The 23374-nt window shown below is 36.6% G+C and overlaps 1 protein-coding gene across 6 annotated transcripts in view; it reads right to left on the bottom strand.

The window, feature by feature from the left end:
• LOC132368524 (sodium channel protein type 1 subunit alpha) overlaps window positions 1-22232 on the bottom strand; it is an 84554-nt gene extending 62322 nt beyond the window's left edge. For 5 of the 6 annotated variants that reach the window (XM_059927211.1, XM_059927210.1, XM_059927209.1 and 2 more), the window contains exons 1-6: window positions 21963-22226; window positions 8209-8327; window positions 6005-6094; window positions 4354-4482; window positions 1896-1987; window positions 581-850 (exon numbers count right to left, since the gene is read on the bottom strand). In XM_059927211.1, coding sequence (XP_059783194.1) covers window positions 581-850; window positions 1896-1987; window positions 4354-4482; window positions 6005-6094; window positions 8209-8327; window positions 21963-22226 — 964 coding nt within the window. Of the gene's footprint in view, window positions 1-580; window positions 851-1895; window positions 1988-4353; window positions 4483-6004; window positions 6095-8208; window positions 8328-21962 lie in introns of all 6 variants that reach the window. The other variant, XM_059927212.1, reaches the window with a different exon arrangement.
• Window positions 22233-23374: the final 1142 nt, after the last annotated feature.

Here is a 23374-nt window from a genome sequence, read left to right on the forward strand (position 1 = left end):
CCTAAATGTTGACTCTCATTTTCTTCTCTTTGATGTAGTACTACTTTTAACTCTTATTCTACAAATGTAAGAATAATGTTAACCTTTAGGTCTCACTTGCTTTCCATAACACAACAATAAAAATAACCTGGTAAACTATAAGCACCCTGGAATCATGTGCCATCACCATTATTTTCCCAGCATCCTGTGCACTTTCTGGTACATAAAACACATTCTGCAATTAGTGTTTAATGGGTTACATTTGCGTAATACTTTGGAGTTTACAAAGGGTTTTCAAATACTTTATGTCATTTGATTGTCTCAAGTGAGACAATATACAGCATTGTACACTGTGAAGAGAAGAATGTACAGCAATCCAATATCCTAAGAAAATTTCTTTCTAGCTGAATTTTTCAGCCTCCCATAGGGTTATCAATAAAATAGTTATCATAGTTATCAATAAAATAATTAAATGTATGTGCAAACCATTATAAGGTGATTAAGAGATCACAACCTGTTATGCAATCATTTAAAAAATTTTCCATGCCTAGATGGAAAGACGATCAATGAAAAAATAAACCTACATCACAGTAATTCTTACTTGAATCTTGAATATATGACTTCCAGTCAAACTCAATGAGAGTTTCATTTACAAGTGTGCCATTGTAATTCACAGTTATATTCTTCTCTACACTATGTTCCTCCAGGGAAGCATTGGTGGGAGGCCATTGTACACATTTATTCCGCAGGTTGCCCATAAAGAGCTGCAGCCCAATCAGTGCAAACACGCTCAGACAGAACACAGTCAGGATCATGACATCTGAGAGCTTCTTCACAGACTGGATCAGGGCCCCTACGATGGTCTTCAGGCCTGAAAGAAAGAAGGTTATTACTATGAAGACTTAGAATGTCTGAAATACCAAAAGCTTCACACAATTTTCTTGAAAACATACACTCCATGAATAAGTCTGAAAATGATTGCAATGCTAGTGGGAGAGCAACACTTCATGGAAGGCTGAAGTGCTTATGGAAATAAACTCTGGAAACGTAAAAAAATCTAAACCATGAAATGAATATCCACATCCCATTAGGTTGGGAGAAAATAGCTGGAAGTTCATGGTCTTCACAAAGCCTATATTAAGGTCTTGTATTTCTCCGTTTTGCTAATGAAACTTGCCCCATACTTTCTTTCATTGGGGTCAGTTGTCAGTTTTATAACAAATTACGTGAATAAAAATATTTTAAAATTCCTATTCATAAGTAGGAAAGGTTTTGCTATAAAACTGGAAGTGGTTTGGAGTATAATTGCACTTTAGGATAATAACTCCTTGGGGAGTTCCCTGGCTGTCCAGTGGTTAGGACTAGGCGCTTTCACTGCCGTGGCCCGAGTTCAATCCTTGGTTGGAGAACTAAGATCCTGCAAGCTGCATGGCACGGCCAAAAAAAAAAAATGATAATAATAATAATAATCCTCCATGCAGACCCATGCTACTCTTTATTATCTTATTCCCTTGTCTTTTTAAGCAATATTAAGATTTACATTGTATATACATTGTCACCAATGCCTAAAATGAACAAGAAATTACAGATCGGTACATTTGATATGGAACAAATCCTTGGTATGACTGATGTGGAGAAAACACCCAGCACATCTCTAAGTGCAAATCACATAGACTGTATATTACAGTGTCTCATGCAAGAAGTTGTTAAGCTCCAAGGATGATGAAAAATGTGAAAACATAAAATTTTATGTTCAAATAATAAGAGTCATTTTCTGAATAATACCCAATTTTGATAGTTACGATTTTGATGATTTTAATGATGATGACCCCTGATTTTCTGTAATGCTGAATGTCAAGAAAAGAGACAGTTGCTGAAAAAAACATGATGGGTGAGCCTCAGTGTTTAACCCTCACCTGGAATGACTGAAATTGTTTTCAGTGCTCGGAGAACTCTGAATGTTCTCAAGGCGGAGACATTGCCCAGGTCCACAAACTCTGTCACATATCTGTAATAGGGAGTTCACATACAAACACAATAACAGAATACAAAGAAAGAGCTGTAGGTGCAAGGATCCTTATGCTTTACACTGATCACTTCTTACCTGGAATTACAGAAATAGTTTTCAAAGCTCTCAAGACTCTGAAAGTGCGAAGAGCTGAAAAATTGCCTAGGCTTACAAATTCAGTTACATACCTGTAGAATTAAATAAGAGTTATTCAAGATTTAAGCAGGATTTATATTATTTGCTTGGGTCTTTTATAAAGACCTTCTTGGTGATTTTGAATGATAATATTGTAAGTAACAATTTAGAAATTAGGGTCTATCACTATGGTTTTCTTTACTCAGATAATTTAAGGCTGTTAACTAGATGTAAACTTCATAACGCACACAATCCTGTTGCCATTTCAAAAAGCAATACAATCAATATCATGTGTAATTTAGGAGAATTAAGTAGAAAGAAAATAATCATGAAATCATGAAATCAGGGCTTCCCTGGTGGTGCAGTGGTTGAGAATCTGCCTGCCAATGCAGGGGACACGGGTTCGAGCCCTGGTCTGGGAAGATCTCACATGCCGCGGAGCAACTGGGCCCGTGAGCCACAGTTACTGAGCCTGCGCGTCTGGAGCCTGTGCTCCGCAACAAGAGAGGCCGCGACAGTGAGAGGCCCGCGCACCGCGATGAAGAGTGGCCCCCCTTCGCCGCAACTAGAGAAAGCCCTCGCACAGAAACGAAGACCCAACACAGCCATAAATAAATAAATAAAATAAAAAAAAACAAAAACCAAATGGGTAATAGCATAAAATATTCTTATAAAAAAAAAATCATGAAATCATCCAAGAGAAATTTAGACAGATTGACTTACTGCCTATCTGTATGTGATCAGGATTTCCTAGTGTAACTCTTAAGTGAAAGCTAGGCAAATTAAGAACAATATTTTATGGGGGCCCAATGGTTACTCCTGCCATTACTGCTATTTTATTCTCAAGAAACAGTAGCCCCAATATGCCTTCTTCTGAGCTGTGGCCAGAGGGAATGGTGAAGAATCATCCTGACTAGATATGGAATTAAGATGAGATAGGCAGGGTTTCCCTGGTGGCGCAGTGGTTTGGAATCTGCCTGCTAATGCAGGGGACACGGGTTTGAGCCCTGGTCTGGGAAGATCCCACATGCCGCGGAGCAACTAGGCCCATGAGCCACAACTACTGAGCCTGCGCGTCTGGAGCCTGTGCTCCACAACAAGAGAGGCCACGATAGTGAGAGGCCCGCGCACCGCGATGAAGAGTGGCACCCGCTCTCCGCAACTGGAGAAAGCCCTCGCACAGAAACGAAGACCCAACACAGCCAAAAATAAATAAATAAATAAATAAATAAAAATTTAAAAAAAAAAAAAAAAAAAAAAAAAAAAAAAGATGAGATAGGCAACATCCGGAGCTGTGAGAATATCAGCACCATTTCTCCTCTGCCCATCCATCCACCTCCTTACACCTGTAAGAGGCCAAGAATGTCAGCTCCTGAAGGATGAGAGTGAACTGTATTGGTCCACCTTCCTCCACACTGTAATTTTACCTACTGCTGAGTGGCCTTCTGTTACTTTTCTGAGTGTCTTCTTCTTCGGGGAAGTATATCACTAGACCAAAAAAAAAAAAAAAAAGCAGGACTGCAGAAATTGTGCATAATACTGAGTGTATCTGGATGGGAAATAAGGATAAGAAGGTTAATATAAAGAAAAAGATGAAGAAAATTATAAAGGGAAAGAAGAGAGGAAGAAAGGAAAAGGATCAGGTAAGATATAGGAAGAGGCAGAGAGAGTGTGTTTGTTTATATGTCTTAATTATCAATTGACTGATGAAATAACAATTTAATATTAAATACATAATATATTAACTACCTTATTTTTTCTATTAGTGTGATTTGTCAGAATGTTTTGATGTTTATTTTCTATTATTCTACCAAAGAAGCTGGGGAGAGTGTGTGACGTGGGTAAGGTCAATGGAAATCTGTAGGGTCAGCCGAATTGTTTCTGGCTGTAATTTTAAAAAGCCGTTTTCACAGATGTATTATGAATACATTTATGCTTTCATATTAGGGTGTGTGTGTGTGTGTGTGCACCTGTTGAAAAAGCAGCATGTATGAAATTTGCTGACAGATGTTTGTTACATGTGAAAATTGTAATTTCAATTACTGCAAAGCCTTTATGCCAAAGTGAAATGCCACTTTGACCTCTGTTGCGCTAAATTAAAATCCAGAGCTTAAATATATAAATCACACTGAAATATTCTACAGTTAAAGCAAGCTTATTCTTCAAAAGCATGAGCACTTATAGAAGACAAAATATAGTTCTCTTTTGAAGCTTCCAAGAAAGGCACTTACGCAAATGTAATGACAGTGAAGTCGAGCCAGTTCCATGGGTCCCGAAGGAAGGTAAAATCTTCTAAACAGAAGCCCCTTGCAATAATTTTTATAAGTGATTCAAAAGTATATATTCCTGTGAAAGTGTACCTGGAGACAAGTATCCAAAAAGAATGGATAAACTAATCATTTTCTTTCACAGCAATTTCAATTACTTGTCACTCCATTAAGGGAATAGACGAATATTATAAAACGAATCTAAGCAAGTTAATATTATTTTCAGGGAAATAAAACATAGCTGTAAATTTAAATTCAACTCCTTAACACATGAAGAGTTGGCTTTAAGTTGTCCTAAGAGTAGGGTGAGAACCATATACTGTATAAAGTGTATCTGAAATGTCTTAGTATTGACATACATGAAGAGATCCTCTGAGAATTACCCAGTACATTCACATGACGGAGTAGCTGATCAACAATATTGCAGAAGCATAAAATGATTTTCCTTTAGAAAGTAAAAAAACTCAATTTCAACCATGTTTTATGAATGAGGGAACATTGACAAATTAGTCTCAAGTTTTTCTCTTTCTTTAAGATAAGCTAGATTAACTTACTTGGAAAAAAGAATTTTGTTAACATCAAAAGTGGGTAAGTTTAAGGTCACAAGAGGTGAAAATTTAGAATAAAATACTGAGTCTTAGACTGGAAACTTAGATGTTTCCAAAATTTAAATCTTCTACTCAGTTTAAATGAGCAGAAATTTAGATATTTCTGAGTAGAAACTTAGATGTTTCCAAAGTTTTAATCTTCGACTCAGAAGTTGGAGAATGAAATCACGGCAACTAGGGCAACTTGAGACCTGTGGGCCTCACATGGTAGCTTTAATACTTTAGAAATCCTTTGTATATAAATTTTTTATTTTCTTCAGAATCTTTATCCCTTTTTTGATTGGGTCCAACCTGGAAGTTTCCAGGAAGGGAAAAAGCCCTTGGAAACACCCCCGTGGTGGTTGTTTTAAGGGTCAGCAGGCACAGAGCAATACTGGCTACCACGCCGGCCATGCAAGCGGACCCAGCAGCACTTATCACACATCTGGCCTCTCTGTCCTCAAAAGTATCCCAGAACAGAGCCCATCAATACAACTAGTAACGCATCTGGTTTCTGAAAATCCTACCCTAACTTTCCCTTCGGTTAGCTTAGCCCTCAGTCAATTAAATTTTCAAGTTTGAAAATCTCAAATTTTGTGGGCTTTTTTTTTTTTCAGCGAATTTTTTGGTGACCACATTTGAAACTGATATAGGCCTGGCATGGAGTGGATGTGTCTGATGGAAGTGAAAACTTTGTGAGGCTCTATATTATCCTTTTAGGGCAAGTGTAAGACTCACTGAATTCATCTGGAAATGAACTGGAACCAAGGTCTACCATATTGGTTCCTTTCTGTGAGTACTTTCATCACATTTGCTTTGGTCACTGTAGATCCTACAGGAAAAGTGGCGAGTGTCCAAGAATGATGGGCTTCTGGTAACCACCAAGTACACGTGAAGGAGAGAGATTAAATACTAAATACATATATATAGATATAGATATATGTCTATATGTCTGTATGGCTATTCATCTATACACACACACATATACATACTCACGTAGGTCGCTTAAAACGTTAAGTTGAACTTACTCTACATTCTTTGTCCAGTCAGGAGGGTTACTCATTGTCATAAACACACAGTTCGTCAAAATAGTGCACATAATTAGCATGCTGAATAATGTAGGTCATTGTTAAGGAACACACAAAAGAAAACCCAAATCCATGTATCATATTACATAAAACTAACATTGAAAAGCTCAATCTGCAGTTTGGCCAGGACTCAGGGCCAAATACCCTATGGGCAAGTCATCTAATCTCTTTAAATTTCATTTTTGTTATCCATAAAACTTGGATAATAATATCACCCTCACAAAGTAGTTGTATAGATTAAGTGAGATAATGTATGAGAAAGCTTTATAAGAGTATAAAGTGCGGCTTTTGTTACTATTATTAAATCAATCTATTTACCTCCCAGAAGACTTTAGGGGGAAAACAGTGGGCACTTTGGAGTGGTCCAGTTTTTGAGCAGAGAGCACTGACTTGAACTAATTTAGTTGATTAAAATAGTAAATTGTTGAGGAAGGCACATCCCTGCAGAATTGTAATTTCTTAAATACATGTGATACAATATAGTTGAATACATTAAAATTTATATAGTTAAAGTACAGCATGGTGTTAAGGGTCGGGTTGCTCTATTTCAACTGAGTTTGTAAACATGTAGCAGCATTGGATAAGACTGAAAGTGAATATTCTTCAAGGCCATGACTTAACATGATGTGAATGTAATTAAAATTCAACATAAAGGTGATCTTAGCAACATAAAAGTGACTTGGGCAAGTCACTCAGCCTCTCTGTGCCACGGAAGCTTCTTGTGTCTCTACTGAATTTTATGCAGTGGAGCTAATCAGGTATGGAACTCATCAGTTTGAGGTACAGATTAAATGGGTTAATATGTGTGAAGTACTTGGAACAGGTCTGTATGTTAGTAGACATGATCTAAGTGTTAGCTAAAACCAATGACTAACTATGACATAACAGAATTATGGAGCTGAAAGGGACCTTAAAAAACAACTGTTTAATCCCTATATTTTAGAAATCAGAGAAATAATGCGTAAGCTCTAAAGAAATTAGATAACTTGGCCACAGATTAAAACACAGGTTTCTTACTTTCACATCCAATATTCTTTCCACCACGGTTTACTGCCAAAGCAAAAATTTTCCGTATGTGAAAAAGAAAGTTTTCATCAAATGACCACATGATGGCACTAGGAACACAAACTAGGATGAGGAAACCTCCATAAATGTAAAAACTCTGAACATATAAATTCTGTGTTTCAAATCTTTGATTTTTAATAATGCCGTATTTATACCATAAGGAATCTCTTGTTATCAGTTTAGAAATAGAACGGATTTTTAGGTTTTAAAATCTTTTTTCAAAAAATCAGGTAGTGTAAGTTTATGATCATTATAACAGTATTTCTATATTTATTATTGCCAAAGCCACCAAATGAGACATAATCAGAAGTGAAGGTTTTTGCCAATGAATATGAACAGATGAATTTAGTTGCAGAATCCTTTTTTAACACCAATGAGAATCTCAAAGCCAAATCCCTAAAGACCACTTGGAAATACAATCTCAGCGTCTTTCATTAACTTCCAAAGCCCTTACTAAGCAATCAGTTTTGCATGGCAGAGTCATAATTCAATGACTTAAATTTGCAATTAAGCCAATATTCCAGTACTTCCTCACAGATTTCATTAGGAAAGTTCAAAAACTAGCTAAATATTGGCCAAAGCCCCCTGATCTTCTCCCATGGAAAATATGCTTAAAGGTTAATTCTAAGGTACACTAAAATGCTTTGTATTATAGACAGCTCTATATTGGCTCTGGATGTAAATTTTTTGCTATTATATCATTATTCACTGCAAATTCTAGAAAATCAGAAACTTTGTACAATATCTTAAAAATAAATATGTCTATTTTACACTAGATTTGTAGGACTTGATACATATAAGTGTTTTTAGAAAGATATGTATAATGTTAAAGACTTTGATGTATAATATATATTTGAAAGATATATATATAGTATATATATAATATTAAAGACTATGTAAGTTTCAGTGACATCTATGCAATAAATTTTAAGAATAAGGCTTTTATGACCAAAGAAAATACAAAATGAGAGTGATAAAACCACAGAATATGGACATTTCCCAAGTTAATTTTACATTTAGCTACAAAGCATTTATAGATTATGTACTAATAGCTAATACTGATCGCATGAAAAGGATATGAATGTACCAAAATCTTAATAGCTATTTTCCTAAGAGGATTGAAGGGAGTTAAAATGTACAGGGCAGAGGTGGCACTGAACCGGAAGATGGCCTTCCCTTTATTCAATACTATAAAAGTCTGTAAGATAGGAACACATAGAAGTATAAAAGTATAAACCATTTAAACTCTATTACCCACCTTCTATCACTTGTCAAAATGAATTATTCCAATGTTGCAACTTTCGATTTGCACTGTGAAGACCAACTGTTACTGGATCTCTTCTTAACTAGAGACAACATCCAATGGTATAACTCACCTTTGACCTGATACTTACCTGCAATTTTATCGTATATAAGACAGTTAGCCAAGGTAATTTATTTATTTTCTTAATATTTTAAATATCTGAGTTAAAGGAAAAAGTCTCAAATGGGTGCACGTTATCATTTCATTCTACAGATCTTAGGACACTACATTCCTTTTACAGCGATTTCAGCTTTTCCATTTCAAATATCTTGAAAATTAATGCTCTGGAATGCAAAATCATTCAGTAAAACAAATAATATTTTTGAAATAAATATTCTTTTACCATTTCTGCTTATAAAATAAACATTATCACTCTATTTGTAATAGGAAATAAAAACAGCCACCATCAGACCCAGTCTTGGGTTAGATGGATGTAATCCAATAATTGATTTCTGGAGGCCAAGCTCCCTGGAGAGTATCCGTTGGCCAGGAGTGCTAAATTCTGTATTGGGATTTCTGAGTTAGCTGACACACTGAATTCTAGTCCCAACTGGCTGCCTGTTTCATGTAGTGCTTTCTTAGAGGAAAAGCTCAAAGCCCCTGCAGAATCTAGGATCCATGGATGTGAATGGAACTGGCATTCTAAAAATTAGACATATTTGAGCACAATTAGCAGTGTGTAGAAACAAACAAACAAACAACAACAAAAAACAAAGCAGCAACATACAATCGTGTATCAAGGATTCTGACTCAGTGTTTCCTAAGACCTTTATGTACATTCAGACTGGGGGGAGTGGAACCTATTTCTCTATGAAGAACATATCTTGAGAAGGGAACTCCAAATCTTTTAAATTTAAACCCCATTCTTCAAAAATACTGTTTTTCTGACTAAGGACACGTATCTGTGTAGATCACATTACGACATAGCAAGCATTAACCTTATGTTTACTTTCTACTAAAAATCTTTGACAAGGGTTTATTCTCTACATTTAGTCTTCAGGTCATTTATAGATTTCTCATTTCTTTTCTCCCCTACCTCCAGGGTTTTCTACATTGAAATAGAGTAATTACTCCAAAACATTTACTGAGTTGCTGTTTGAAAATAGCACTTCCTGGCTGGTATATGTAAGAGTGCCCTAAATCAGGGCTGTGAAAATGGTCCCCCAACCAGTGCTGGTCTCCAAGTTGTTCCTGATCTGTGACAAGATTTGAGAATAAGTATTTAGAAACTTGTAAGGCAATTCGACAGACTAATTTTACATCTGTTGAATGTAATAATAAAAAGACAGGGTGTATTTTGCAGGTCTGTTTTTCATTTCAACTTTCTGGAAATTAATTTTATTGTATTTTATAGAATAGCAACCTCACCTTCACAACAGAGAGTTTGAGATGCATTGCTCTACGTCTAACTTTGACTCCATATTTCCACTTTCATCTTTGATGGACTGTGGGTCCAGAGTACAAAGAAAACTGTGTCACAATGTCCATTTGTAGGAGGGGAGAGTTTCACCTGTGCCTATTGGAGGAGCAGTCACCCGTGTCTACAAGACTTAGTCCTCTTTTGCTCTGATTCATTCAGTGCCCCTGTCCCTAAATGGCATTGTGAGATCATCATAAAATGTGCACAGACTTGTGCAATGCAAATGCCTTTGCCCTAGGGAGTACACACATGCAAGGACACAGAAAGGCTCTGAGTGAGCTAAATCAGGACTGAATATGGTCCACCTTGCAAACCAACTGCCTATGCTTCCTTTCCCCAAAATTATGCTGAGTAAAACCTGATGGAAATATTGTGGTCTGGGAGTGGGAGAGCCAGTAAAAACATAACATAGAATATATCTTTTTAAAATAAGAATTCCCTCATTTCAAATAATATTACAAACCTAATTTTGGAAAAGAAGTTACAGCCCATACGGGGCCTAAATCATGGGCTGGAGGAAGAGGGGGATGAAGATGGTACTGATTGTCGCTCAGTGGATAAGAATAATAATCCAGCTCATCCTGAGGAGATGAGACCACGTGCAGAAGAGATCACCTGTGTCTTTGACTCTGTGGCCACCCCCCAACCCAAACCATGAGCAAACCTAACAAAAAAAGAAGTAGAAGAGATGGAGGAAGAGGGTGATGAAACCAAAGGCAAAGCTGCAGAGGCCAAAAGAAAGGGGTGGAGAGAGAAAGAAATTCTGCCCTAAAGACCAAGAAGAAAAAGAAACAAGACTCAGAAGCTGAACCAAGAGGAACCCAAAAAGGCAGGGCAAAGGGCCAGAACTCAGCAGGGTAAAGCTAACGAAAGCCACGGCACCCTGATGCTGATAAATAATCCTCAATCTAAAAGTCCTTTCACATAGAGGAATTAATATTTTGATACAAAAGTTAAAGGCAAAAGGACAAAATTCCCAATTGTTCAAGCCTTAGATGGAAACTTTTACTGATTTTAGGGTATATTCTCTTTATTTATTTAAAAAATTCAAAGAATGTATTTTAACTTCATATTTATAAGAAGTATGTGTACAGTGTGTAAGTGCTTACAATTAGAATGTATAATGGAATTAATGAGGTTTTCCTGTACAGCAATATTTGTTCTCCTTTAATTTTTCACAAGCCGTATAGATAGATAAGACATCTTTGATAGAGCTCCTGGGAAGCTGATGATAACACCGGCACTAAGGGACTATTTCAGAGGGTTTCTTCTGTGAGGACTTTGCTGTTCCCAGGTTGAAACATATATTTACATACAAACTACACAAATGTTGCTTTAAAGTGTTTATGGATTCATTTTAAACAGCTGAATTATAGAGCAATCCAATATTAGAATCTTGACTCTGTTACCATTTTTATGTCAGTAAGTTCCATTTAGAACTTCAAATTTGCTATTTGTAACTGATCTTGTATCTATTTCCTCATCTATCTGTATCCATCCTCCTTATATTTACTTGCACAGAGAAGAAGCCAAACATTTAGTTTCTAAGTGTTGAGGATTAATGAAAGGATACTTGCCCCTAAAGACTCTCAAATACATGTTTCCCCAAATAATGGTATTGATAGTATTGAAGGGAGAAGAGAGTCAGAAGGGAACACTGTTTACTTACAAGTGGTCAAGTAACTTTAGAATTTTCAAACATAAAGATATTTGCCTTCCTCATTTCACAGATAAGAGATGGATCAAAAAGGAAAGAATTAAAAGACTAGCCAAGATGTTACTATTACCCCTGCCCCATTTTTTTTTTATTGTGGTAGAATACACATAACATAAAATTTACCATCTGGTCCATTCTAAGTGTACAAGTTCAGTGTTGACATTTTCAAAGAATGTACTGAATGGCTTATTAGAGGAAAGTATTTTAGCATCCTTTAAATCTAACTAGTTTAATACAAATTTCATTAACATAACTCCTCAGGACAATTTTTATTGCATTAAGTCACTTCAATAGAAAAGAAAAACTTCAAAATTGATGGTGGAGGAGAAATGGCTGATATAGTAGTATCCAGCTTGAAAAAGGCTTTTTTTTTTTTTTTTTTTTTTTTACAGCTCAAGGCTGTAGGAAACTCATGAAATCATTTTAACCTGAGAATAATACTGTGCCTCAGAACCAATTTCAAAACAGCATTTTGACTGAATTAGAGATGAGATTCTATATATAAAATATCACTTTAAAGACACATTTGTAGGAATGTAACTCTCTTCACATACTAGATGTTGATCAGGCTTGTCACTTATCTCTTCATGTATAGCTACCAAACTCAAGTAGCATTTATGAAGTCCCTATATGATAAGCTGTTAATATGTATGAGCGTGGTGGACACCTGGAAAGCAGCCTGGACCTCATTCTCAGTTCAATCGTTAATTCAATTGACTTCAATGCAGAAGATTTGTGTTAGTTGTTTAGCACAATATTTGCAAAGCTCTGTGCTAAAGTTTATAGGGAAAACAAAGACCCCAAGTAGTTTGGGGTAAATAGTAAGTTATGACCCCAAGAAGCTTGAAAACTAGTAAATGTTCAACTATCTATACTAACAGAAATCTAGAAGGGTAAGTGAAGGTTTACTTAGACCGGAGCTGCCCAATAGAAATATCACATGAACTACAAATCTAAGCCACACATGTGATTTTAAATATTCTAGTAGCCATGTTTAGAAAAAGAAAAAGAAGCAGATGAAATTAATTTGAATAATGTTTTCTTTAACCCAATATATCCCGTAAATTATCATTTGGGGATGAAGTCAGTATTAAAAATTATTGAGATAGTTTACATCCTCTTGTCATACCAACTGTATGTCTTCAGAAACTTGAACTCGCCACATTTCAAGTACATTTCAAGTATAATAGCCATACATGACTTATGTCCACTGAATTGGGCAGCGCAGACCTAGGCGTAAACCATTCATTGTACTGCTAGTTTATACTGTCTTCAGCAAGACTTGCCAGGTAAAAGTCAATTCTAGCTTTAAAGAAAACAACAACAACGAAAACCCAAACAGGTAAACACCCCTGATAATCAAAGCTTAATAGTCTGGAAAGCAAATTAGAAAAACATAAGTAGGATTTGTTTTAACTTACGTATTTATTGAGTGCAGACTCTGGAGTTGGATGCCTGGCTCAAAATCTGGCTGTGTTGCCTTCCAGCACTGAGATCCTGGACAAGTTACTAACTTTTCTGTGACTCATTTGCCTCTTTTGAAAAATGGGAATAAGTACACTAAGTTCACAGAGGTGTTGTGATTCCAATTCAGTAGGTCAGATTCTGATGCCTAGTATTCTGTACTTTTAATAAATAACTCAGGTGAGTCTGCAATAGGAGAGCTGTGAATCTGTTTTTATTAACAGTTCTCATGTTGTGTACCTGGAGTAAAATCCTTCCCCATTATCTAACTGCATAGTCAATAAGGAAACACTTAGGTTATAACAGTTTGGTAGGATTGCTATTTATGAATCTGTACCCGTTACTATTTAGTAGTCTTTTTTTGTCTCTGGGTTTTTAGAAAGTGTTTGCTTATTATTTTACTCAGGTTGGACACTGAATTTAACAAGCCATAGTTTTCCAGTTCCCTTTTAAAAATATGTCCATTATCTTAACTTTTCTTTCACTCTAGGGGTCTTGTTCCTTAAATAGTTTAAACCTAATGCTCAGCTTTGTGTTTATCTAAACATTATTGAAAAATTGCTAAATCACAGGATTGACTCCAAATTTACTGCAATTTTACTGCTCTAAAAGTAAATGTATTGGCAAAAGCAAGAAATAACAGAGGAAGGTGAGCAATGATCATGAACAATAGAAAAATGCAGAATATACTATTGGTTGATTCCACTTATGCCTTAGCCTCAAAATTTAAAGAGGCAATTTTCAACTTGTACTTACACTGTGATCCAAAAATGTGTTTGGAGGTCAATTGTTTGGAACTTCGAACATATTTTCCCAAAGAAAGGAGATACATATATATATATGTATTTTTTTTTTTACACATAGATTCAAAAACCTACGTAATTCCTAATTAAATAGAATTCTGTATAATGACAATGTGAAACTTTATCCCTGTGTATAAGCAAGTGTGACTCTGAAAATGGTAACAGACTTCTAAGTTGGGTTGCAAGGTATACCTCTCTCCCCTTGATGTTGCCCTGGCATTCAAACTAGGGAAATTCCCTGACGCTATCTTCTGCCAGAAGTGGGGTCAACTTTTTCTAGCTCTAAGCTGCTGGCTTGAGAAGAGGTTCCATCGGGAAAAGGCAGAATGAGACCACATGGCAGGAGGAGGGATGCTGCAGAGTTTTGGGTGTAAAGAATTGCATAGACAGTCAAGAGATTCCGATTAGTACACATCTCTGGGGACATCTCTTGTTCTGGGCCAATTCCAAGGCATCTAATTCTTTTTTCTTTTTTTTCCTGTGAGCTCTCTAAATGGTCTCACCTACTTCCTTGCCTATCTTTTTTTTTTAGTAACCTGTGGATTCAGGCCAAGATTTTCCTCCTTTTCTGGCTCACTGAGGGATGGAAAGCTTTCTCACAGGTTCTTTACCTGACTCTGAAGTTAGTGTGCAATATTTTAAAAAATGTTTTCTCTCCCAATCTCATTCTGTCTTACCCCTTATATGCGGGATAATCATCCTAAAGAACAACTTGTGGACTTGTGCCTCCTGTGGCCCACCAAGCGTTAATATCCAGCCCTCATCTAATTGCACAGGGGTCTTGAAGCCAGGGATCACAAACCAAAACCCCCCACAGAGGCTAGGCAGTGTGAGAGACCTGCCAATTTTGGGCATGCAAATCAGTGATGCCAGATCTGATACTGTATGAGAAATCCTAAATATGCAAAATTATACATGTGTGTGTGCAATCTTCTGCTTTATAAATCTCAGACACTAATTCAGAATTGTAAACAATATTGCATGAGGCAAACAAAAATGTGTCTGGGGGCTCAAGGCATTATAGTTTTTTTCTCTTTGCTTTAAGTTCATGCAAAAGAGAAAAATTTGTACCCAGAAAAGAGTCTGTAAAATTGCTTGTCCCTAGGCTTTAGCTGGGTAGAACAGTTGCAGTGGGGCCAGTGCTGGAGAGTTCCCAGCTGGGCTCCTATCAGCCAGGGTTACAGATGCTTCTGCCTCTATCTCAGACAGAGAGAAAAAATTATGACCACAGGGTGAAATGATAAAATCTGGGGGTCAAATATTTCTCATCCCTGTTATCTTCAGTCCATAGCATGGGTGTGGTACACTATTATATGCTCAGCTAATTTTTCATTGACAGAAAAGGACTAATTGGCCCAGTTTTATTGCAGCCTTTTCTGTGTGAGAACTTTGGGCAAACTCTTCCATGTCAATTTCTACATCTGAATGAAGATTATAACAATACTAACCTCAGGGTTGTTTAAAGAATGAAATGAAACAAAATGAAATAAAACATGTGAATCCCCTTAATGAATTCAAAGTGCCATATACACTCAAGGATTAAAGCATTAAAAATGTGTGTCTCTCTGGTTCTCAAATATATACACATACAAACACTTGTGTACTTGAAAGCAATGCCAATTCTCACATTGGAACTTTGCCGCTCATTTTCCTTCCTCCCAAATTTCATATTCAGAAAACAATGCCATCCATTTGTTCCCATCTGTTAAGCATTACACCTCCAAAATAGATTCTGATCCCATCCATTATTGTCTTCATTGTCAAAAATCTAGACCAAGCCTCCATAAAGACTCCCAGTTTGATCTTTAAAAATGTGAAACGGGGACTTTCCTGGTGGTGTAGTGGTTAAGAATCTGCCTGCCAACGCAGGGGACATGGGTTCGAGCCCTAGCCCGGGAAGATCCCACATGCCGTGGAGCAACTAATCCCGTGCGCGCCAGCTACTGAGCCCGCGTGCCACAACTACTGAAGCCCACGCACCTAGAGCCCGTGCTCCGCAACAAGAGAAGCCACCACAATAAGAAGTCCATGCACCGCAATGAAGAGTAGCCCCCGCTCGCTGCAACTAGAGAGAGCCCGGGTGCAGCAACGAAGACCCAACACAGCCAAAAATAAATAAATTTATTAAAAAAGAAAAAATGTGAAGTGGACATTGTCACTTCTCTACCCAAAGTCTTCGGAGAATTCATTTTGCCCTTAAACTTCGAACTCTTTAAGATGTCGTAAAAGGTGCCTTGATCTAGCCCCAGGCCCACCTCCCCAATCACATCTTACTCGCCTTTTACTTATTACAGTCCTGCTATATTACATGTCTTCTTATGGGCTATTCCCTTTCCCTGGAAGTCTTCTCTCCCTTCTTTCTACCTTTGAGATCCCAATATAAATGCCATTTCTTTACAGAGGCATACAACTTAAGTTTCCTGAATCTGTCCTCTTTGAAAAAAAGGTGCTTATCACCCTATTAGAATCTGGTGGGAAATGTACTTCTCTAATTATTTTAGAAGCTGATCCAGACCCCCTGAGTCTCAAAGATTTTAGTTTTTATAAAGGCAGGGGATGCCCCTGATTGAGCAGAAGTAGTAAAGCAATAAGTCAGGTTTGGGAAATACTGCCAGCCTAAGAGATGAGGAGTACAGCTGGCAAAGTGGCATAAGTGGAGGGGCAGGAAAAGCAGTGACAGGCTTATTTAGAGTCTATCAATCACTGACTTCTCTTCTCCACTGGTATCATTAGTGTGACAACTGCAAACCCAGAGTAGCATGGTGATGAGCCATGGAAGCTGATGGATCTGTTACTTAATAGCTTTATGATCTTAGGAAAATTAACTTTATCTCAGTTTCATCATTTTATTTTATTTTATTTTTTTAGTCATCAGTTTTATACACATCAGTGTATACACGTCAATCCCAATCGCCCAATTCATCACACCACCTTCCCCACCCCCCTGTGGCTTTCCCCCCTTGGCATCCATACGTTTGTTCTCTACATCTGTGTCTCAATTTCTGCCCTGTAAACCGGTTCATCTGTACCATTTTTCTACGTTCCACATACATGCATTAATATACGATATTTGTTTTTCTCTTTCTGACTTCCTTCACTCTGTATGACAGTCTCTAGATCCATCCACGTCTCAACAAATGACCCAGTTTCGTTCCTTTTTATGGCTGAGTAATATTGCATTGTATATATGTACCACATCTTCTTTCATCATTTTAAAACAAAGATAAGAATTATCTTGGAAGGACATGTCAGTTAATTAAGAACTGTAAATTTCCTAATGCACAGTGCATAGGGCAGAGCTACTGTTTTTGCTTGCCTAGCACACCTTCTTCAAAGTCTCCATCTCTTCCTTTTAGAGAAAACCTCTGCCTCATTGTCTGGCCATGTGGCTTGGATGGAGCTGACCCACCCCTTGCCCTTGGCAACACTGGTCAACATATGATGCTGATCTGGCCAATGAGAGCATCACAAACCCTTGGTTACAGTGATTGGTTCAGAAGCGGCCATGTGACCTAATTAGACTGAATTTCAGGACTTTTGCAAGAAATTTTGAAGAAAAAGAGAGCTCTTTTTCTTGGGGTTACTAGGCTGTAGGATGTTAGTTTCATGCTACTGCTGGCTATTTCTATCATCTTGTGGGAAGAGCCAGCCTGTGAATGCAGCCAGCATAGGTGAAAGTAGAACCAAAAATGGAAAAGGACTGTGTCCTGATGATGTTGTTTTAGGTACTGGATCCTTTGATATTAAGACCAGATTTACCCCACACATACATTTACTTGTTTGTTGCTTAGTTTGTTTTCAAAAACTAGTTTCTGTTGGTTTTTGGTCACTTTCACTTGAAGGGAAACTTATTAATATGGCAGGTACTTAATAAATGCAGTCATTATTTTACTACCATCCTCATCACTTTGGGATTGTTTCTGAGGCAGAGAAGGGGAGGTGACAAAGAAGAAAGGAACATAAGGAAGAAATAATGAATGGGTAAGAGAAAGATTTGGAAGTAAACTGTAGTGCCTTGCAAGTAAGGGAGAGCCTGGGTGACTGGTAATTCTAGAAGAGCTAATGATATACAAAGAAAAATCATGAATATGACAATTCATGGAATCCTGAGCTTTTACCATCTACTTTTATGATTTTCTTTTAAACTCCTTTTCCAAGAAAAACTCCCTAATCCCAATTAAAAACAAAACAAACAACTCTCCCTACCCCATGTAACAATTAAAAACTCCTGTGGAATGACAAACCAGGCATGAATTTAAAATCACAAGTTCCTGTATGATTCTTCATGCAGCCCCAGTAAAGAGGGAGCATGCATCTCTTTAGAAGAGCTGATAAAAAGGGAGAATAAATTGTCTTTAAACGTCGAAGAGACAATCAAGGAAAGAGCACATTTTTAAATGGATACATTTCTACATTCCATAATTAACAAACATGCATTTTCACTACAGATCTAACATACCTCATTCTATTTCCAGTACCCTGTCACACTGTCAAAAGGATATTTTCTTCCATGGTACTAATGAGTCATCTGTAATTTTAAGAGAACATGAGAAGGAAGAAGTTTTCTGCAATAAAGAGTGGGTGAAGAATTTGAATGTATAGCCAAATGGTGCAAAATCAACCAAAGCTATGAAAGGAAACTGTGAAAAAAAAAATCCCATGAGGAAATAAAGGTGTGTTCACAAGCTAAAATGTGCCTTGTCACACTGCTAAAGTAAATAAACAAACAAAGGAACCCAACCTGGAATCATGTTCTGAAGATCACGGGACTAGAGCTAACATCGTATGGAAAATTCTGTGACTCTCCTCTGATAGCACTGTTATTTTACTCCTTAGTTCTTACCTCGGACTCCTGAAGGCTTAAAACATCTGAGGGTCTGGAAGTGCTTCTATGAACCACGAGTGTTCACGAGATGGTTGCTACTATTTCTCGAGTTACTACCACAATATCACTGACCATGGATTAAATTATTTTAACAATTTCAACAGAAAATTTGAACATTATATAATTTGTACATTTTAAGCTAGGGCAAAGAAGATAAAAATATGTGGGCATGTGCCATCTGAAAATATACCATCAGCAGTGACATTTTCATAAGCTCACTGACATTGTCTTCACAGAAGATCACAGAGAGCTTCACTGGGGTTGGCATCCTTTCTATTCCTTACATGTAGATTCGTTATATATATGCACCACTGTACTTTAACCTAAAACTTAACATAGATTCTGCAACCATTTTTTGTAATAAGCTTGCTTTGTTTATTCTATATATTTTTAAGAAAGAAACCAGAGACTTGGTATATACATACAAAGGACATATTAAGTATTGTGCTTGAGTTAAGCCTTAGGGGAGTCACTAGTCTGATTAATATTTGCATATTACAACCCACTCAGGCAATAAAATACACATCCCCAATATCAGTGATGGTGGGAAATTTCATCCTAAGAAGCATTTTCCCCAGTGACATTTCCATCATTAGACCCTTTATCTATGCTGGGAGTACTGTGCATGTGTACTGCCATCCTCAGATACTCAAGTCACTAAAGTGAAATTGGTCATCAAGTAGCAAAAGAAATATTCATTATTTTTAAAAGGTTATTATTTTTCTAAGGATTCCAGCTTCAATCAGAGGAAGCTAATTCAGAATTTAAGACTATTCCTCCATACTGAAATAATCCAATTATGAAGGAAAATTTAAGACTAGAAAGAGTGTACACACAACCATAGAAAGTTATAAAACATGAAAATGCAAAAGAAGGAAATTTCCAACACATAGCTCAATCATGTCCTAAGCATGCCATGTTAGTTTTTAAGGATTTCAGTCCTGCAAAAAGTTTCACTTGTATTTCTGTTGAATGACTTACATTTGGAGACTTGCTGGATGTCAGCTCAATGTGAAAGCAATGGATGTGCCTCACTTTGGGGAAACCTCCTTCCTGATAACAATATTTCTTTTATCAGGTTGTGCTACTTTCACTCTGTGATTTGTTCCAAAATACCAAAATATTTTTCCTTCCTCACACAATGTGCATTTGAAGATAAGGACAGAAGATGCTAAAGGCAAGTTTGAATGTGAAGCTAACAAAGTTTATAAGGGTTACTTCAGCACAAGAATCTGAATAGTCATTCCTTCAGGATTGGTCTTTTACCCTCAGTTTTAAGACCTTTCTTTTAACTATTTGGATGGGTTTGCATCATTTTGTTTTCCATCTGCCTTTATATCCTTTGTTATATCTCATTCATTATAAACCAATTGTGGACGGCTTTGTTTGGGAACATTCCCTCTAGATGACAACTTTTATCAGTCTAAAAACTCTTTAATTTAAAGGAAAAGATTAATTGGATGATCTCGTTTCTACTTGAAGAATAGCTGCCCTTGTCAACACGCATCAGTTTGGTCTTTCTCAATGTATGCATTTATTGTTTTATAGATAAGGACACAGCACAGGAGATGGGATGCTAGACTTCAGCCCTGTTTGATGAAGTGGTAGACTCTGGGTGGCTTTAATAATTTTTAGATGGTGATTACTACTGGAGAGGTGGGGGCTGGATGTCTGGGGGCAGTAAAATGCCTGCTGAGCATGGAGCCCACTAACCCACTGTAATAGCAGCTCTAAATAGATTGGCTATGTCCAATGGCTATAAATAAAGTAACATACTTTAGTGTTAATGAATTTCTGCCTAGAACACATCAGAGTCATTATTCAATAATAGAGTAATTTTAAATAAGTTAAAACGTATGAATAGTTGGATTATCCACATTTTACTTTTTTTATACAAATAAACCCCTCGTAGTCTGCTTAATTTGGGTTTTAGCTTTTCAGATATCATATTAAATTAATTTCCAAAGGAGTGATTTAATGATAAAATTCAATTTTTCTCATAACTTAAATGGAAGTTATAAAACAGATAATGGCTTACCTACTAAGATTTAATAATACAATGTTAATAAGCAAAGTTAAATAAAAGATAATGAATCTATGGAAAATTATTAATCTCTTCCTTCACAGTAAAATGGTCAAATCAGTTTTTAAAAAGGAAAAGTGTGTTACACTTAAGCTGGCTATATCCTGAAAAGTTTTTTAAAAAAATCTGAACATAATGAGGTTTTTACCTCTGAAAGTTGTAGTAGTCAATGAGAATGTATTTACAAAACTGTCTCGAATCCAAATACTAAAATTCCAAACTTATGCACTTGATAAAAACTAACACGATAACTGTGCCAGCAACCAAAAACATCCCTAAACGTTTTGGGGGTATTTTTAAGGCCCATGTTTAACTAAAAGATTTCATTTGCTTAATTACAATCTTTGTGCTGTACCTTTCCACCGAGTTCACAAACATATTGTTCTAGGTGAAAAGGATAATAAAATATTGCAAATTAACTAGTCATAAATTTAATCTAAAATCAATACAATAATCTTTTTTGATTTTATCTTTTTCTACACTTTTCTTCTTGGTTTGGTGAAATCATGGTCATAATGAAAGGCTGGGTGCTTACTATTTTCATTTCAAGCATGGATATTCAAATATCATTTATATGTTCTTCAGAATACTACACTTTTGGTCATCCTTACCAATATCAATATATTTCCACCAAAAGATTAAATAAATTTTTAAACTATAGTTTGTATAGGAATGTTTTTTCCCAATGAAAAAAAGTTTATTCAGGAAGTTAACTGATATATTATATATAACATAGTATTTATATATAATATAGAAACTGAAAACGCTTGTGGCATCAAATTTCGTTCCATGAGAAATGAATACCAATATTTTTGAGGTCTTTATAATTTGTGATAATTTCAAGATTTTCAAGTACAGAAAACCCATAAACTGTAAATACAATCTCTGGGGAGAAGTTTTTAATTTGTTAAGTTAGCTGCCTACAACATACATTTATTTTTAGGTATCTATCGTGGTGCATTTGGGACAGCTCCATCTGTTATGATATAATCAACTTATTTGTCATGTATATGCATAAAACATATGCAAATGTGTTTTATTTCCTAAACAGAAGGATACTTAGGCTTTGTGCTAACTTAGCATGTGTTGGTGCTATAACAGTCCAAGGTATACTGTAAGGCAATTAGCAGCAAAATATGCCAGATAAAACACACTCACTTTTTTATTGATATAGTACGGGTCCAGGTCCTCCAGCGGCTCTGACACCATCCCTGGAGGGATGTCTCCATAAATAAAAGGAAGGTTCTTTCCAGCTTCCAAGTCACTATTTGGCTTTGGGCCATGTTCGTGATCATCTTTCTTGTCTGGTTTGGGATTCTTAGCCTTTTCTTCTGCAATGCGTCTTTCAATAGCTGCAAGAGATTCTCTGGTGAAGAAGCTGAAGCTGTCAGGTCCTGGTGGTACAAGCACTGTTTGCTCCATCTTGTCATCCTGCACATTTTAATCACCATTTACTCTGCATATGAAAGTCCTAAAAAAAAAATACAGATATTTTAAGGAGATTAAGAGATCTTAATATCTACAAACTCCTGTCATGAAATAAGAGCTAGAGGATTGAAATGTTCGTTTCCAATTAAATCCAAATGGAATTACTAAATATAAATTCTTTTTTTGTAGTAAGAACATTTAACTTGAGATCCTTAACATGACACTTTTAACAAATTTTTAAGTATGCAAGACAGTATTGTCAACTATAGGCACGAAGTCGTACAGCAGCTCTCTAGAATTTATTCATCTTACATAACTGAAACTTTATGCCCAATAAATAGCAACTCTCCATTTCCCCCTTCCCCAGCTTCTGGCAAACACCATTCTACTTTCTGCCTCTATGAGTTTGGCTTAACAAACATGTTTTCTATCTCGGGTTTGTTAAATGTCCCATGTTTATTAATTCTTGTGCTTTGCCGAGACAGGAACTGTGCCATAACTTAAGAAAGTAGTTCAAGTATAGCCTTAATTAAAGTACATTAGCTAAATACCACCCTGTCCCAAATGGGCTGTTCACTCTGTGAGCCACCCAGAAGATGAGGATGTAGCCCCATAGAGACCATGGTTAGCTCATCAACAGGCTGAAGTGGAAAGGGAGTTGTCTCTGAGAGGATATAAAATCCAACCCTCTAATCCGCACAAATGGCTCCTGGCCAAGCCGGTCAGAACAGTTTGCTGCAGCCAGACTTAATGACCAGTCAAACAGCCACTGCTGTCCTGATTGAGCCTTCATCTATTCTGAGATACAGACAACTGGAACTGTGACCTGTCACATCATCAGCCATGCTAGGGTTGGCTTACTTAAACGCGTACAGAAAGAGACGGTCCAAGGTTAGACAGATGCCATTTAGATGACTAAGAATGAGAGAAAGGCGAGGCTGGGAAGAAATTACTAGATTGGGCTGCAGGTGGGAGAAGATAGCTGTAGGTGCAGGAGATAGCAGGATTCTCTTATTTCAGGAAAATAAAATAATCGGAAAGAAGACAGTTCTGTAAGTTAAATAGGAACTGAGGTTTTCCTTCACTAAAGCAATAATGATATTCTTGCTGATTCTATAGTCCTATAGTGAGAAACATATGAG

This window comes from Balaenoptera ricei, chromosome 7 (assembly GCF_028023285.1).
Source record: "Balaenoptera ricei isolate mBalRic1 chromosome 7, mBalRic1.hap2, whole genome shotgun sequence".
Lineage (NCBI taxonomy): Eukaryota > Metazoa > Chordata > Mammalia > Artiodactyla > Balaenopteridae > Balaenoptera > Balaenoptera ricei.